The sequence below is a fragment of the Pteronotus mesoamericanus genome, unplaced genomic scaffold (genome assembly GCF_021234165.1).
Source record: "Pteronotus mesoamericanus isolate MK-2021 breed Mesoamerican mustached bat unplaced genomic scaffold, CSHL_Meso_final scaffold_507, whole genome shotgun sequence".
Taxonomy (NCBI): Eukaryota; Metazoa; Chordata; class Mammalia; order Chiroptera; family Mormoopidae; genus Pteronotus; species Pteronotus mesoamericanus.
In genome coordinates, this window is record NW_026555319.1 from 132,383 (window position 1) to 150,255 (window position 17,873).

Sequence of the window (17,873 nt, forward strand, 5' to 3'; positions counted from 1 at the left end):
ATGAAAAGGACGGAGATGAATACACACATCAAGACAAGAATCAGATTTTGGGACTCAGGAATGTTCCTTGACTTTTCTTCTATAATGGCTTCATTCTTCTCTTATTGCAGATTATGCTTCTCCGTGTGGTAGAAAACATAGTTACTGATAAGCACTCGATTTTATATATTAAAGCTTCAGTTGCTAGAATTATATAGTCAAGATAGTTCCAACTTTCCAGAAGCTAATGGAAAAGATAAAACATGCAATGATTATATTATCCAGTGACAAATACACTACATTCTATACACTCCTTATGTACAGGTTCATATAGGTTGGATAGGCATTAATAAACAAGCACATTTCAGTGGCAATAGATTTGCAAAAAGCATCTGAAAGAGTGTAGAAATTTCAAGGAACTGCAATTAGTTCAAGATGGCCAAAAATTGTGTAGGAGAAAAAGTGAAGTATCCTGAAATGAGAGAGATGTATTTGTATGAAAGTCCTCACATTACCACAAGCATTACACATTCTTAAGTCCACAATAAGCTGAGCAATATTTCAATGTGTGTAATCAGAACTGCATCTTAAAATTACTACATAAAAGTGTGGAAATAGACTAAAAAAGGATGAAGGCAAGGCTGCAAAATAAAACATGCATATAGCTGTAAAGGGCCATGGTTAATTAGCAATTGGCTGAGAACTAGTTACCAGTAATGAACATATGAAATATTGGTACCATATTTGTTGTCTAACAAGCCCAGTGAAATGGAAAAATTGGGTATATATTTCTGGAATAAAGTAAATGACTGTGGTCTCAAATAAAGAAATCAAATGACTATTGATCTATATTCTTTGTGATACCTATTAAACCTGGTACTGTTGAGGTTCATCTTAGAGTTCTACAAGTGATGTTCTTGAAGCCAATATATATCAGGAACATATGGATCCATATAGAGATGTGTCAGAAAACATAAAAGCCCATAATGAAGGCCCACAGAAGGCATTCCTGGGACAGGCCTCAAAATTCACAGACTGGACTCAAAATACCCATTATTTACTAAAATGAATACAATAGAAATGGTCCTCAGGAGAACTGTCTCCAGGTCAGTGGAAGAACCTGGCTGGTAAAAGAGGAAAGATGCTTCCTATTTTGTCTCTTATTTTATCTTAATGTAAGTTTATTGTGCTTCACAAAACTGTAAGCAAATCAACTCTTATTTTAAAACTGCCTTTCTTCTAGAGTGGGCTTTGTGGTAGAAATCTATGGGGGGAAATGTAGAGACTTTTTTTTTTTCCCCATAATTTACCAAGGTAATTAAGAAAACTGAAAATCTCTTAATTTCAGCATCAGAGCCCTCTTGTGAAATTTCCAAATAGACAGCCATCAGGGAGTTCTGCATCAGATATTTTGATAAACCAGACCTCTGTTGCCCTCGCTGAGTAACACCTGATGATTACCAAAATAACATTGGTCCTGGGTATTAAACCAATAGGCCAGTTCCGTAACCTAGTGAGTGAAGTACTGATTGATATTAATACAATCTAGAATGGGAATACACAAAATTCAGAAATGTTTATAGACTACTGACTCCTGAGCTCAATTCAAGACATAATAAATCAATTTCTGGGACTAAGGAAGAGAGTCATGATAAATGGGGGGGTGGGGAATGGGGAAAATCACAAAGTAAAACATCACCCTGTAACCCTTTGTTCATTTACAACAGCCTGTTTCCCCCCTTCCCCCATTCAGGTACTAGGGAAAACGGTAAAAAGTCCACAAATGTTAGAATGAATAAAAATTTGGGAAATTTGACACTTTAAAAATTACCATATGGAAACACATGATTATCTGGCTACTAAAAATTCTGATACAAGAGTTTAGAAAATTCCTCACATTTAAAGTACCAATTTTTCAACAACGATGTAAAATTGGAGGTTAAATACAAAAAAAAAAAAAAACCTCATAGGGTTAAAGGTGCAGTACACTACACTGACAAAACAATTTGTGCATCAAAGAAGTCTTGATTTTTCCATGTTTGGGAACAAGGTCAGTATTAATAGACTTCTCTGAATTTCACCCCTACACAAAAAAATATTGTTGACTTTGTCAAACATTAGAGGTGTCACTAAAAAATTCCAACTAAACTTAGGAATGGTTCATACATTTTCAAAGGGTACCATATTTATATAATAGTAAATTCAAAATGTAAAGTTTCCAATGTGGGTGATGCAATAAAGGAAGGTTAAACAACACAAATATTTCAAGTAATGATGAAAACCTTGTTTCTTAAGAATTGTCTAGTAATCACAGAAATTTCCCAGAAGGCAAAATAGGCTTCCTTGAATACATCAAAAATATAATTCTCACCACGTAATTCTTTTTACTTTACATTTTCTGAAGTGTCTCTTAATTGGTTTCTCCACTAATTTTTTAAAGGTATTTTATGTGATACCAAAAACAGCAGCAGCACACAGAATCCATGACATTTCATCATAGTAAATTAAAAATGCAAGTTGTACTTGGGTTACAAGAGAACTCTATATATGATACACATGGAGTCATCTCAGTAAATGAGAATTAGATTTTTGCACAGCTCTACAGCCATTTTGTTTCAATCCTGAGTAATATAGTCACTCACCTCCTTCCTTGTGCTCACTCAGTGTGTATCATGAATACTACTGCAGTTCTGTGGTTCCTGCCTTTGAATACTTATTAACTGAGTTTTATATAAACTCTCAGACTCTGAAGATGCAGAAGGCTTTATATAAAATGTTGGCTTCTGTCAATCATGACACTTAAGTGACAGTAATAGACCCCTTTTATATGCCAATAAACTACAGGGAAAAGAAATGTGGTGTTATTACTTAAGCTCTTATTTAGCAGTAAGACATGCTACATTAGTTACCATTTGTGTAATATCAGTGGAATAGAAAACCAGTGGCATGTGATGTCTCGACAGACATCAGAGGCACTACAGGCCATGTCCATCTCATGCTCCCAACCATATGCAGCTTCAAAATATGACACACATTTTGTGAAAGAGAGCGATAAATACCACTAAGAAATTCCTTATTTCGATTTTTCCAGTGATTCAGTTTATTCATATATATGTAAAATTTCATAGTGAAAACCTGTCAAGCATTTAGAATTGGGTATTTCTGATACCCATGTGTACAAAAATTACATGGCTTCCCTTTATAGCATTATCTCTAGGACACATACTTCCAATATCTTTAAATTGTTAGGTTTTTCCACAACATGAATTGTCCAAAATACAGGGTGACTGGATTACTTGATAAAGGCTGTCCCATATTTAGTATTTTCACAGAATTTCATTCCTGAGGGCATTCTTATGTACAATGAGCCATTATTTCTTGATAAAAATATTGTCTCAAATGCCACATTCAGGGGGTTTTCCTTCACTCACTGGACTAGGATTTATCCCCAGTGGAAATATTCCTAACAGCTGAGATTTGCCCTCTGCAAAGGCTTTCTAATATTCAGTATTCCTCTTTGCTGTTAATTTCCTACTGTGTAAGGTGTGACTACAGATTGAAAGGTTTTTGAAATACATTGCACTTCATAGGCTCATTCCACTCTATGAATTCTGATATATAAACATGTCAATCTGCTGAAAGCTTTCTCTACATAACCTCACTTAAAGTTCCTACCCCCAAATAACACTCAAGACACCTAACGTGACCTATTTATCTGATTTTCAAACTGCATTTTCTGAAGTACCATGAGGTAAGGTCTCTGTCAAAGACTAATATTCTCAAATGTCTATGATTTCTTCACTGTATGAGTTCTCTGATGATTAATGAGCTGTGACTTTTGGGAGAAGGCTTTCCCACATTCATTGCATTGATAAGGTTTCTCTCCAGTATGAATTCTCTGATGATTAACAAGCTGTGACTTCTGAGAGAATGCCTTCGTACATTCACTGCATCCATAGGGCCTCTCTCCTGTATGTGTCCTCTGATGTGGTATCAGGTGTGATTTCCGAGAGAAGGCTTTGCCACATTCACTGCATTGAAAGGGTTTCTCTCCGGTATGTATTCTCTGATGATTGATGAGACTTGATTTCTCCCTGAAGGCTTTTCTACATTCACTGCATTCATAAGGTTTTTCTCCTGTATGAGTTCTGTGATGTCTAATTAGCTCTGACTTCTCAAAGAATGCTTTCCTACAAAGACTGCATTCATAAGGTTTCTCTCCTGTGTGAATTCTCTGGTGAGTATTGAGTTGTGATTTCTGGGAGAAGGCTTTTTCACAGTCCCTGCATTCATAGGGTCTTTCTCCTGTATGAGTTCTCTGGTGAGTTGCAAGGCTTGACTTCTCTCCAAAGGCTTTCCCACATTCGGTGCATTCATAGGGTTTCTCTCCTGTATGTGTCCGCTGATGTGATATGAGATGTGATTTCTGACAAAAAGCTTTTCCACATTCAGTGCACACATACGGTTTTTCTCCTGTATGAATTCTCTGATGATTAGTGAGGCTTAATTTTTCACTAAAAGCTTTCCCACATTCACTGCATCCATAGGGTTTTTCTCCTGTGTGAGTTCTCTGATGTCTAACAAGCTGAGATTTCCTGCTGAAGGCCCGCCCACATTTACTACATACAAAAGGCTTCTCTCCTGTGTGTGTCATCTGATGTGATATCAGGTGAGACTTCTGGGAGAAGGCTTTCCCACACTGACTGCATCCATGAGGTTTCTCTCCTGTGTGGGTTCTCTGATGATTAATGAGACTTGACCTCTCCCTGAACGCTTTCTGACATTCACTGCATTCATAGGGTTTCTCTCCAGTGTGAATTGTCTTATGTCTAATGAGCTCTGATTTCTCAAAGAAGGCTTTTCTACAGTCACTACATCCATAAGGTTTTGTTCCTGTGTGAGTCCTGTGATGTGTAACGAGTTGTGACTTCCTACTAAAAGCTTTGCTACATTCTCTGCATTCAAAAGGTTTCTCTCCTGTATGAATTCTCTGATGATTAATGAGATTTGACTTTTCACTAAAGGCTCTCCCACACTCATTGCACACGTAGGGTTTTTCTCCTGTGTGTGTCCTCCAGTGTGATATAAGATGTGACTTCCGGGAGAAGGCTTTCCCACATTCACCACATTCGTATGGTTTCTCTCCTGTGTGTGTCCTCTGATGGGATGTGAGCTGTGATTTCTGGGAGAAGGCTTTCCCACATTGGCTACAATTATAAGGTTTCTCTCCTGTATGAGTTCTGTGATGCGTGACAAACTGTGACTTCTGGGGAAAGGTTTTGCCACATTTACCACAGCCATAGGCTAACTCTCTTATATGTCTGCTCTGGTGTTTGATGAGACTTGATCTCTTATTGAAGCGTTTCCTACATTCACTGCATTCATAAAGCTTCTCCCCTAAACGAGTTCTGTGATATATGATAATCTGCGACTTCTTATAGATAATTTTATCATATTTATCACACTCATAGTATTTTAACCAAGTATCAGTTTCCTCAGGTTTGGTATGGAGAAACAATTTATCAAATACATTTAAGTCATCTGGTTCTGTTTTCCTGTAATCAACTTTTGGAAGAAGTAAATCTATATTATGTTTTAAAATTAATCCATCTACATCACCTTCATCATTTGACTTCCTTAAAGGAACAAAGTCTATGCTCGAATTGAAATTTTTTCCAAATGCATCACATTCATAATCTTGTTTCATATTTTTAAGCTTCTCATGGTTATGCTGGTGCCACATCATGTGACCATTTACTTGCAAGACTTGTTCTATAAAGAAAAACAACAACAACAAATCTGTAAGTATTCCTATGGGTGCTCTGAATAAAAAGCTACAAACGCTAGTTGAGGGGATGAATGCTTTTTAAGGTTTAGTTTTCTAATCTGACATAAGCTCCAATAATAGTATCTACACTCTAGATATTAAAAAATAAAAGAAATGCTGTAAACAAAAACAGACTAAGTTACCTTTGGTTGTTGTTAAGTAAGTTTATAATATGGGGAGACTATAAAAAATACATGAAAAGCAATGAGGAATAAAGACAGGAGATTGAAAGAAGCATTGATCCAATGTTCTGAGAACTAACTTACTCAATAGTGACTGAGTACACTCTATGTTCCAGGTGCTATGTGATGTACTACAGACACAAGAGAACAAGCCCTGGCCATCATGAAACTTACATTCAAGTGGAAAAGCTAATATGTAGGTTTTTTTATATTTTTTTATATGTATATATATATACACACATACATACATCTCCATGGCATCTAAACTATAGAACAAGCACAGCAGGACGTAATTGAAAAGGGAGGAAAAGAACAAAGTGGGAGGAATGTTGACCCCATTTTCTATCACAAGACAGAAAAGAGCAGGCTTTCACAGGGCATTTCTCTGAGCATCAAACACACCCAAATCAGGAAAAAGATAAAAAATTTTAATGTACAAGCAGAGGTGTCTTTGACCAGAGGACAAGGGAGGGCAGAAGGAGAGTAAACATATCAGAGGCAGAAAACCAAACAAGAAGTCAAAGCCCAAGAAGTGATAGGTAGGGAGTAACATCACAGCTCAGACAAGCTGGAAACATTTCACTTTAACCTGTAAGCAACAAAGCCACATGTAAATGTGATCTCTTGAGTAGCTCATGTCAGAGGCTTAGAGATTTGGAAAGGAGTTCTCTACAGCACATTTGAAAGATGCCAACCCACTGATCAGCTGAGATTGCACTTCTACCTTCTCCCACTGGCCTGGTCCTCATACACTCACTCACCTGGAGAGTCTGAACTTGGAATCTCTCCATCTCCTATCCATGGCTCTTCCCCTTGTTCCAACTTGAAGATGACATCAGGTTTCATAAATTCATACCCTGTTCAAGGGAAATCACAAAGGCCTTATCCCTGAATGGCTGGACTTTAGGGCCTGAGGAATGGGCAAGGTTTGGTGTCAGAATTGACCCAGTTAAGCTAACCATGTATATATCAACAGAGTAAATAATTCTCAAGGAAATGGTAATGGTCTCCCTGGTAGCTAACAAGGCCTAAGAATCTCTGACTTATTAATTCACATCCCAAACGGTTAAAACACTTCACAAGCTCTGGAGCCGGCCTGCTTGGGTTCAAACTCAGACTATTCCATTTACTTCCGGTTAGTCCTTGGGAAAGGTACTTAGCCTTTCTTAGCTTCAATTTCCTCATTAGAAAACAGAGGGAAGTAATCATACCTGCCACACAGGACTGCCCTAACGACTAATGGAGTCAATACATGAACTGTGCGTGGAGCACTGAGGTTGTATGCATGAGGTGTTCCCACCACCATGACTATCATTGTGAGTTTCAGAGGCTGCACAATGAAATTAAGACTTAATTATGGAAAGATGAGATCCACATACTTTCCCTGGTGCCACAGTCCAAGAAACTTTGATCTCCTTATATTTAGGTCCAAACTCATTAACCACTTCAGAAGCCCCACAAGCTCTCAGCAACTAAAAAAGAAAAAGCAAGGTATTGGGCACAATGAGGTCCTCTGGGAAGCTTTTCTTACCCAGGGCCACTAGGCTGCTGTAGTTCTCCAACATGACATCCTTGTATAAGTTCTTCTGATAGGGGTCTAGCAGTTGCCATTCCTTCTGGGTGAAGTCCACAGATAAATCTTCAAACAAGACCGGCTCCTGTAAAAGCGCAATCCTGCTGAACCCGAGGCAGTTATCCCTCCGTGATGCAGAAAAGCAGTGCCGGAGCCTGAGCACATGACTCTGTCCACAGCAAGGCACAGGCTGCGTACTGCACCTTTACCTTTTTATCACATTGCAGGACAAAATGCCGTAACATACTGTTCCATTCTCTCATTTACATAAGGCACAAGAATTGGACCACACGACGTTAAATCTTCCGAACCAACAGAATATTCACGTAACCTGAAATTTGCCACCAGAAGCAGTAGTAGCAAAATAAAAATAATAAAACAATATCCTAAAAAAACTGCTTAATCTTGTAGGCTACAAACATGCACACCTATAAGCAGGCTGTTTAAGTAGCTCAGACAGACCTGAGGGGAAGGGACAGCATGGGTCAAGCAGGAGAGCATCATTCTTATGTCAGTGCCAGGTTAGGGTCTCCCAAAGAGCTTGAACTTGAGATGAGTTCTAGGAAATTAGCATTTTCCACACAAAAAGGGATGTGAAAGCATTCTGGGAGACAGCAACTCTGAAATGGGACCCAAGATCACAGGTGTGGACAGCGACTGAAGGCCACGACGGGAGGCAGGCACACTGCACCTAATACCTCCAGCTACACTGCAGGTCCTGTGCAGGCCAACGCCCTACAAGGAAGACGTGCGAATGTCGAAGAGAGGCTTTAAAATTGTCATAGACAGTATGACTGGATATGAAAAAAATCCAGAACACCCTACAATTTTAATATAATTGTGGATGTTCTTTGATACCACACCAAGACTAATCAAACAGTGATCTACTACGATAAAGTACAATGTGGATTCTTCAACTTTATCAATGAACTTCTCATATTCTGTCACATTAAAATCTATGGTTTTATTTTGTTCTTTGAGTGACTCACTTATTCACCCATTAATGACTTTGTAATATATGCACTGCCCATGTGGAAAATATTGGCTCCAAGTTAATACCATTTAACCAAAAAAAAAGGCTTTACCAGTTAATTCTGTAAACATTTAATGCAGAATTAATTTCAATTTTACTAAACTATTATAGAATATGAAAGTAAAACATAATTCTAAACTTCCTGATACCGACATAACCTTGGTAATAAGACCCAATAAGGGTACTGCAAAAAAGGAAAAGCCAAGGCCAACTCATACATGAACACTTGATGTGAAAATCCTAAACATGTTACCAAACCACAGTGAGCAACATATAAAGAAAATATATTGAGACCAGGTTAGTTTACCATTAAAAAAAGAGAGAGAGAGAGAAAGCCAGTGATATTCACTACCTTAACAGAGTAAGAAAAAAATATATAATCATCTCAATAGGTGCACATCAAGTATGTCTGCAAAGGAAAGCATGTATATTACAGGAATTTCAAATACAGAAAAACTTAACACAGAGTTTTAAAAAAGCAGGTTTAAACTTTTCAGAAAGAATAGATTCCCAGCCAGGATACATTCCTGGGTTGCAGACCAGGTCCCCAGTTTGGGGTGTGTGAGAGGCAACAGATCTGTGTGTGTCTTGCACATTGATGTTTCTCTCCCTCTCTTCCCCCCTCCCTTCCCCTCTCTAAAAGTAAAAAAATAAAAAATTAAAATTCTGCAGCACACCAAAAAGATGTATATTTTTTGCTGATTTGAAAAAAAAAAAGGTATAATTTTGATACATTCATACTGTACGGCTATTAGTGTGTTCCAGGTTGTCATTTTTTTAGTTGACAATCTAAAGGAAAAAGAAGTCAGTGTCCCCAACTCAACAGTCAGGCACTGAATGTTTTAAAAACTCTTGGGGCACACAGGTTGAAAACTGCTGGTTTATGAGAGAACAAACAAAACCAATCTGCAGTGTTTAAGGATGAATACTTAGCAATAAAGCTGAAAAGAAAAGCAAGAAAATGGCTGTAAGTCAGGGTCCTGGTTGCCTCTGCCAGGAGGAAGGAAGTCAGGACCAGAGAGGGCACCGCAGGTGTCCTTTGTCGGGGGCGGGGGGGGGGCGGGGGGAAGAAGTTATGACTTGAATCACAGTTTTGTGCATATTCAGTTCATAATTAGGTTGCACTTTTACCTTTTGTGTGCTTTTCTGCATGGGATTCTACTTCCCGAGGAGGTAAATAAATAATTATGGTCACTAAGTTCTTCTGTCATTTTTGCCTTGGGTCACACTCTATGTAAAACTATGAAAAATGACCATAAGACCTGTGTATTTATAGTGTTTCTCTTGAGGAAATTACCCACTACATCATTTACTCAAGGGCTTCACCAAGGAATGACCAAGAAATATTTACTTTACATGAAGAGTCAATTTGATTTTTCTTTTACATAATGCAACTCATAAATGTTCATATTTATTTATTTTACAACTGCCAAAAATTTGAGAATCAAGATTGTAACTCTTATGCAGTAACTATGAACATGAATATATTTAATAATTATGGCTTATAAAAATTAAAACCATAAAAATGTCACAGAGTCCAGTTAATGTATTAATGCTCCAACATTTGTCCCAATCAAAATCTTCTCTTCTGAGGCTATTTTCCCAATATCTTTTATTATTATTTTTATTTTTATTTATTTTTAGAGAGGGGAAGGGAAGAAGAGAGGGAGAGAAACATCAATGTATGCTTGCCTCTTGTGCGTCCCCTATTGGGGACCTGGCCCACAACCCAGGCCTGTGGTCTGACTGGGAAACGAACAGATGGCCCTTTGCTTCACAGGCTGTCACTCAGTACACTGAGCCACACCAGCCAGGGCGTGATTTCTTTCTTTCTTTCCCCTTCTCTCCCCCCAGTCCCTGCCGAATGGATGCAGCCCACCTAGGGATGGAATTGCATCCTAGGCATGAGCCCTGACTGGGAATCGAACCCCCAGCCTTTAGGTTATGGGATGATGTTCCAACCAAGCCACACCAGCCAGGGCTCTCCAGGTTTCTCAACTATATTTTTCTATTTCACTGGAAGGCTTACACACTTACAATCACCTGGAAAAAAAAATGAGGAATAAACAATCCACTCACCTGTACCATGGTCATTTTCTGTTCCCTGTGCAAGATGATCATCAAGTCTGAGATCTTTGCGTTTCCTCTGCTTGGGCCACGGAGCTCTGGCGTGTGGTTCTGGCTAGGCCTTTCACATTGGGAATGAATTCTTGGCTCCAGGAACTCCTTTCTTATCTCTCAAGAGCAGGCTCACTTGTGCAGAACCAGGATCTGTGAGCTTAGGGACAAACGTAATTCAACTGGTATATTTACTTATACTGCACTTCAAATCTTCCTCTTGCTATGAACTAAGAATTCATGACCTTCTAAGGCCAGAGTGTATTCTATGTAACTAAAACAGGGCTATTGGGCAGGAACAGGATATACTGTAAAAGAACAGAAGTTCATGTCTCTGCGAACATAAAAAATAGCAGAAATAAAGTAAGTCTGAGATCCATTCAGTGTTCACTGTGGACAGTGAAGTCTAAGTCACTTTAAGAGGCACTGTGAAAACACTCCATTTTAAACAGATGGAATTTTGGGAAGCTTGTGTGGTCTGTATTAAAACAGATGGGATCACTTCTCAGCCTTTTGGCTAAGATCAACTGTAGTATGTTAACAATTTAATGTATGATATGCCCTCTATCCGAGGACTGTATATTAAATGGATTTTTGGAGCAGGTAGATGGAATGAGAGCTTGCTCTGTCTACTGTGCGCATGTATCTGATATCACAATGCCTTTGGAAACAGAGCACCAAAAAAACCCCAAAAACAAATAAATAAAAACAGGTTGGCATTTCAATAAGCCTTTTCCTTTTACTGGCTATGTGACTTTGGGTAGGAACAAATTCATTTTTTAAAAAATTTTACTTATTGTTACTCTTTTAGAGAGAGGGGAAGACAGGGCGAGAGAGAGGGAAACACCAATCCGGAAGAGGAATATCAATCAGGTGCCTCCAGTGTGCGCCCTGACCAGGAAATGAACCAGTGACCTTTCGGTTTGTGGGAGAACACACAACCGAGCCACACGAGTCAGGGCCAAACTTCATTTTTATGATCTTTAGTTTCCTACTATAACCTTCTACAACTTCTGTCCGCCAGTTCCATCAATTTCTAAAGGTCATGTGTTAAATCTCATGATATGATTACAGATTGGTCAGCTTTTCCTTGTAAGTCCATTGATGTTTGGATTACGTGCTTAAAGCTATGCTGTTGGATGTATGGAGAGTATATATCTCTGGAGGATGATTTCTTAATCATTATGTAACAACATTCCACATTCCAAATAATGCTACTTTCTTGTCTTGTAAGTCTCCCTGTCTTCACTGGCTACAGTAAAGTGGTGGAGACCATGGACTTCTGGCTCACTCATGGGGATCCTGAGGAATAGAGGAGGTATTAAAAAGGAAAGTGCCTGGTTCCTTGTAGTAACCACAGCTAACATATGTGTCTTTTGTACATGTAAGACACCACATTAAGCATTTGACAATTTCACCCTCACAGATGATTCAATAAGGCATTTAACATAACCTCCATTTTACAGAAAAACTGAGACCTGGGGTGATTCAGCGAACGCCCAGGACTGTACAGCTGTTACGGAGCATCACTGGAATGTCATGTCTCTCTTGCTATGTTAAAGGCAGTTAATCCAAAATCACAATGTCATTGGGTATGTTTATTTTGTACACACATCTGTACATATATCTTAGAATTAGCTCTTATTTTTATGCACAAATTCAGTCAACTTATTTCCACAAAAACACCGCTGGAAAAAAGCTGCTCACCCCTGCACCACACTAGAGAGCAGCACATAGGAAACCAGGCGCCTCCCTTTCGTGCCTTCCTGCAATTCAAACTTCAGCGCCAACTCAGAAACACCTATTGAGGTTTCTCACAGCTACACCAAAAGTTATTCCTTTATATATTAAGTTATGAAAATATATGCATCTTGGAACAGGAGCTGGCACACATCAGCACTGAACAACTATTAGCCCCAATTATTACTACAAAAGAAAAATAAATATGACAATAAAATTTAGAAATTAATAATAACTAAATAAGAAATTACTATTACCTACAATATAACCACACCACAGATAACCACTCTTAAGAGATGGTGGAAACTACCTGTATATTTTTAACAAAAAAAGAAGTATATGACACATTTAAAAAAGGTTTTTGTATTTTTTCTACTATGGAAAGACCATCTTTCCAGATTAATAAACATAGTTCTATAATATCAACAGCTTTCTTATATAAAACAATAAAAAGTTAAAAAATAAAATATAATAGGAAAAATACATAAAATATGTAGCAATATATTTGACAAGAAATAGGTAAGATCCAGTAAAACAAACTAAAAACACCAATGGAGACTAGAAAAATAGACTTCATACATATGTAATTTGGTCTTGTTCTCGGATAGAAAGACTTCATATACTAAAGATAATTTAGCCCAAAATGATTTATATCTTTAGTCAACTCCAATCATAACCTCAAAAAGTTTTCCTTCAACAAGCAATTCTAATGTTCATCTAAAAGAAAAAAGGTTCAGGAACAGCTTGGGCCCTTTTGGAAATACAAAATAATGAGTGTACACAGGTCCACTTGATATTAACAAATTTTATAAAATTATAATAATCAAAAAACTACTTAACACTGGCTCAAAGAAAGATATACAGATGAATAAAGCATTACGGTTCAAATATGTAAGAATTTAGGATGCAATTAAATCGGCATTTCAAAGCCGTAAGTAAAACTGGATTATTTAATGAACGGAAGTGGTAATATCTGAAAGAAAGTAAAGCTACTTATGTATCTCTTACAGGAGCATCCAACCTTTTGGCAGCTCTGGGCCACACTGGAAGAAGAGTTGTCTTGGGCCACACATTAAATATATTGCAACACATTTGCACAAAAAAGTCTCATAATGCTTTAAGTAAATTCACAATTTTGTGTTGGGCCCCATTCGCAGCCATCCTGGGCCGCAGGTCGGACGCTCTTGTTACTCCCAGGTGGATTATGCAAACCACAGACTGAATGAAAAAACCACAGGTGCGATATACACTTAAGCATTAAAAAATGTAAAAACCTCTGGGTGGTAAAAAAGAAAAAAATCAATAATAAAGAACACACACACCCTCAAGCCAGGAAAATAGACCCACAACAAATATACCATTTCCTTGGAATTATGCTTTCATTTTACCTCATTTCATGTAATAAAACTACGTCCATCACTGAAACCACTGCCTTAAGGACACAACGTGATTTTTAAATTTCCTTTGTAATTTTGACAGAGACTGGTGACGTTTAATTGGGTTTCAGCAAGACCTTGTAAAGCGTAGAGAGGCAAGTCAAAAGGAGGTAGATTTACTACAGAGAACGTACAGAATAGAGAATTTCAGGCAAACAGGGTTGTGATCACTCATCAGTACAGTAGTTAAAGAATATCTGTGATGATTGAAGTTTGTTACTCAGAACAAAGACTCGCGCCTATCTTAATTTTTAAAATGGTTTTGAGAGCTGGCCCTTGCAGAAGTGCCCCCTTAAACTTTTTTAAAAAGATTTCCTTTGTTTTTAGAGAGAGGGGAAGGGAGGAAGAGCGGGAGAGAGACATCCATGCGTGGCTGCCTCTTGCTCACCCCCTGTGGGGACCTGCCCCGCAACCCAGGCCTGAGCCCTGACTGGGGATCAAACTGACGGCTTTCGTTTTGCAGGTGGGTGTTCAAGCCACTGAGCCGCACCAGCCGGGAAACCCCCTGAACCCTTATATCTGGCTCTCACATGTCCCCTCCTCTCTGGAAGCTGAAGCTCTTCATTGGGGTCTTTTTTTACCTTGGCCATTTCCCACAGAACATGGCAGCTCTCGGGGACAGCTCTCACATTTATCTTCAGAAAGAAGTTGCCTTTGACGTCAGCCTGTAGTTCCACTCAGCATCAAGTTCTGAAGGAATTTTGGAAGAAAGGAACAGAATAAAAGGTAACATTTATACTTAGTAGATGTCAGTGGCTCACATACCACACTGTCTTTTTTAGTGCATTTAGCACACAGGGTCAGCAACTTGCCCAACATCAATGACACGTCCAGAAGTGGCAGATCTGGGCCACTCATCCCATGCTGTCCACCACAGAGCCACTGACCACAGCCTCTCAGCAGTACTGGACGGAAGGGACTCACAGCTTACTTTCCCAGTATAGGAGCGATACAGTCCCTTCTGCAGAAAAGACAGCATGGGGCAGACTAAGCATAAAAACAAGAGGAAGAGAGGTTCTCACCGGCCAGCTGAAAACCTCCTCGGGTAAATTTAAACTCCCCACTTGTGACAAAATATTCCAAGTCACAAAAAGATATTCATGACCTATTCCAATAGCTTTAAGCAGCATATGCAGCAAATTCTCAATTTTGCCTTTTTTAAAGTAAATATAAATAAGATGTACTAAAGACACATGCACACTTACGTTGATTGGATAATTTTCATTTCAATGTCAAAATGCCCAAAACTGACTACAGAGAACATATTTTAAATTTGTAATAGAAAAAAGTACAAATATATTTATTTTAAAAAAGATTTTATTTCTTGCCATGGCTGGTGTGGCTCAGTGGATTGAGCTCCAGCCTGCGAACCAACGGGTCCTTGGTCTGATTCCCAGTCAGGGCGCAGGCCTGGGGTGCGGGCCAGGTCCCTGGTTGGGGGTGAAGGGGCGGCGGGGGGGCGGGGGGGGGGGGGCGGTGGTGCATGAAAGACAAACCACACACTGATGTTTTTCTCACTCTCTTTCTCCCTTCCTTCACCTCTCTAAAAATAAATAAAATCTTTTTTAAAAATCCAAAAATATTTTAGTTACTTATTTTTAGAGACAGGGGGAGAAAGACAGACAAAGAGAGAAACATTAATTGGTTGCCCCTGAGGCCCCCCACCAGGCGACCGTTCAGTTTGCCAGAGAAGGTCCGACCCAGGGAGCCAGAGCAGCCAGGGCTGAACATTTCTTAACGTTAGTCCTTAAACCAACAGGCAAGCAGAGCAGTTTTCAGTCTAGCACTCTATGATCCAAGGCGACATAATAATTAAAATAAAAAGTATGTTTTAATGAGATCAAAAAGCATCAAAACAAGAAAAAAGAAGACCCTTTCTTCCCAATCCCTCATTTTCATTTGAAAACTGTCAGACCCAGAAAACGCGCGTGCAGAGATAAGGCCTTCAGGCCAGTTATGTCCCGGCCACACCTGCTGCTGTCAAAAGTCGTTTTTGGTTTTTTCTGGAGTTTGGAAGAGGGGTGTGTTTAATTTTATTTATTTATTTTTTAAGGAGAAAAACCCTTTCAAAACCTCCACTGAAAAATGTACAGCGGGGGTGAGTGCTGCTGGGTGGGAGGAGACCAGGCAACCGGCCCCCTCGCCACCTACGCAAGCCCCGCAGACACTCACGCAATTAGCTCCCGCGGTGTGGCCATAGGGTCGCAGCCCGTCAACCGGACCAGGCCGGGGCTCGCAGCCGAACACATCCAGGGATGCCAAGGGCGGGAGGCACCGCTGTAAAACAACGACCTGAAAGATAATGCCCCAAAGAGGTAAGGACCCAGGGGGCCGACGGAGCGAAGCCTCGGGAGGAAGGGCTGCGGGCCACCCGGAGGCGGCGCGCTGACTCCCCCCGCCCGACTCGCCGCCCGCGCTCCGCGGGCGCCCTCTCGCCCGCACCGAAAGCCCCGCCCGGACGCCACAGTGTCCCCAACACCTCCGGGAGCCTGGGACCTGGGCACGCAGGCCCGGGCCATGACCCAGCTCCCCGCGCTCTGGCCAGATCCCCCGGCGCCCTCGACTCCCCGCTGGCCTAAGCGCGACGCCTACCGGCCTCGAAGCCTGCACCGCGATGACCCCTGCAGTACCCCCAGGACCCCACACCCCCCAGCCACCGGCCCCACAAGAAACCCAGGCCCGAGTCAGAAACAGCACCGACACCCACCCGCAGGCTCCGACCCCGGACGCGCAGGATCCGGACTCACGTGACCCGGCCGCCGCCCCGCCCCCCCAGCCAGCACAACTCGCCCGGCCTTCGGGCCTCGGTGCGACTCCGGAGCCTCCGCCGGAACCCTACCGGCTGTAGCAGTGCGCGGGGCCGCGTCTGCACTCGCTTCTGCGCGGCGGCGAAGGACAAAGAGACGGGGCGCAACCCGCAAGCGTCGGTGAGCATGCGCGTGCGCGTGCGCGTGTGCGAGCCGCCCTCGGACTACATTTCCCAGAAGACTTCGCGGCTTGGGCGTCCCGGCGTCCAGGGAACAACGAGCGAGTTGCGTGAGGAAGCTTTTGGGAGAGAAGTGAGAAAAGGGTTAGAATTTTAAAAGAGTAGGAATGCAAGCCGGAAAGTAGGTTAAAAAAAAAAAAGACAATTGGCTTAAGAATTCGTTTGAGGAAAACAGAAAAAAATGAACACATTATGGAAAGCAGATAGGAATTGAATCAAAGGAAAAAAGCAAAGCTAATCCATATTTTAGGTGCTGTGAGGGGAAAGTTACAGTTAAGTATCCTCATGAAAAAGGGAGAGGAAAGGGCAGGATGAAAAGGGAGAAATAACCACAGACACACAGGAAATTGTATAAGAATCGCCTCGGTGCCAATAAACTAAAAATTCTTTATGACAGATTCAGGGTTCGGCACAAATAACGCCCCCTTGTTTTAAATTACAAAATCCTTTATTACAAGGTTTTAAGTATGTAATTGTGTAACATAACAATATCACACTCAAGCACACCATATGACATTTTAGGAGAAATGTTCACATTAAAACTATAAATTATTACAACCATATTATTACCCTACCAACCACACTGAAGCAGGCGTTACTTCTGCCTGACCCTGGATATCAAATTTGACCCAAGAAACAGAAAACCTAATCAAGGATAAAGATGAAGACAACTTCCAAGATTCTCTGTCGAAAAGCATCACTCAGGAGTTTCTGGTGAATTCTTTCAAACATCCAGGGATCAGAGAATTCTTGTCTAATTAGTTCTACAGGAATTAGAAGGAAGTTTTTCTACTTACTAGATATCATAGGACACCAAAATCAACAAGTGTTAAAATTTTGAAAAGGAAGCTTTGACAAAACTTAATTATGACCATCCATGAAAAATACGGAGCAATTATTAACAGAGAGAAGCTAGCAATGCCTCACCAAAATATACTGTAACCAAGTGAGTTCTGTTCTAGAAATACAAAGGCAATCAGGTTGTCCACTAATATTACC

At 40.3% G+C, this 17,873-nt stretch overlaps 1 protein-coding gene and 1 non-coding gene across 3 annotated transcripts; one reads left to right on the forward strand and one right to left on the reverse strand.

Moving 5' to 3' along the window:
* Window positions 1–3,052: 3,052 nt before the first annotated feature.
* LOC129087336 (zinc finger protein 84) lies at window positions 3,053–16,799 on the reverse strand. Of its 2 annotated transcripts, none has more exons than XM_054594189.1 (7): window positions 16,728–16,799; window positions 16,061–16,180; window positions 14,470–14,578; window positions 10,674–10,872; window positions 7,520–7,646; window positions 6,750–6,845; window positions 3,053–5,751 (listed from the first exon to the last, which is right to left on the reverse strand). In XM_054594189.1, exons 4-7 carry the CDS (start codon window positions 10,713–10,715, stop codon window positions 3,767–3,769), a joined length of 2,250 nt encoding a protein of 749 aa, XP_054450164.1. In that variant the 5' UTR covers window positions 10,716–10,872; window positions 14,470–14,578; window positions 16,061–16,180; window positions 16,728–16,799; the 3' UTR covers window positions 3,053–3,766. The 2 variants fall into 2 exon arrangements, with proteins under 2 accessions (XP_054450164.1, XP_054450165.1); XM_054594190.1 differs by having other exon boundaries at window positions 7,368–7,646.
* On the forward strand, window positions 11,210–11,395 carry LOC129087539 (U2 spliceosomal RNA). The gene has a single exon (XR_008530918.1). It is a non-coding gene; the product is annotated as a U2 spliceosomal RNA (small nuclear RNA).
* Window positions 16,800–17,873: the final 1,074 nt, after the last annotated feature.

Excerpts from the sequence above, each read along its gene's own strand:
- LOC129087336 (XM_054594189.1), bottom strand. The coding sequence starts at position 10,715 with ATGATCATCTTGCACAGGGAACAGAAAATGACCATGGTACAG. Across the intron at positions 6,846-7,519 it reads CAGCAGCCTAGTGGCCCTGG|GGTATGAATTTATGAAACCT; the intron begins GTAAGAAAAGCT and ends TCCCTTGAACAG. Across the intron at positions 5,752-6,749 it reads TCCAAGTTCAGACTCTCCAG|AACAAGTCTTGCAAGTAAAT; the intron begins GTGAGTGAGTGT and ends TTTTCTTTATAG.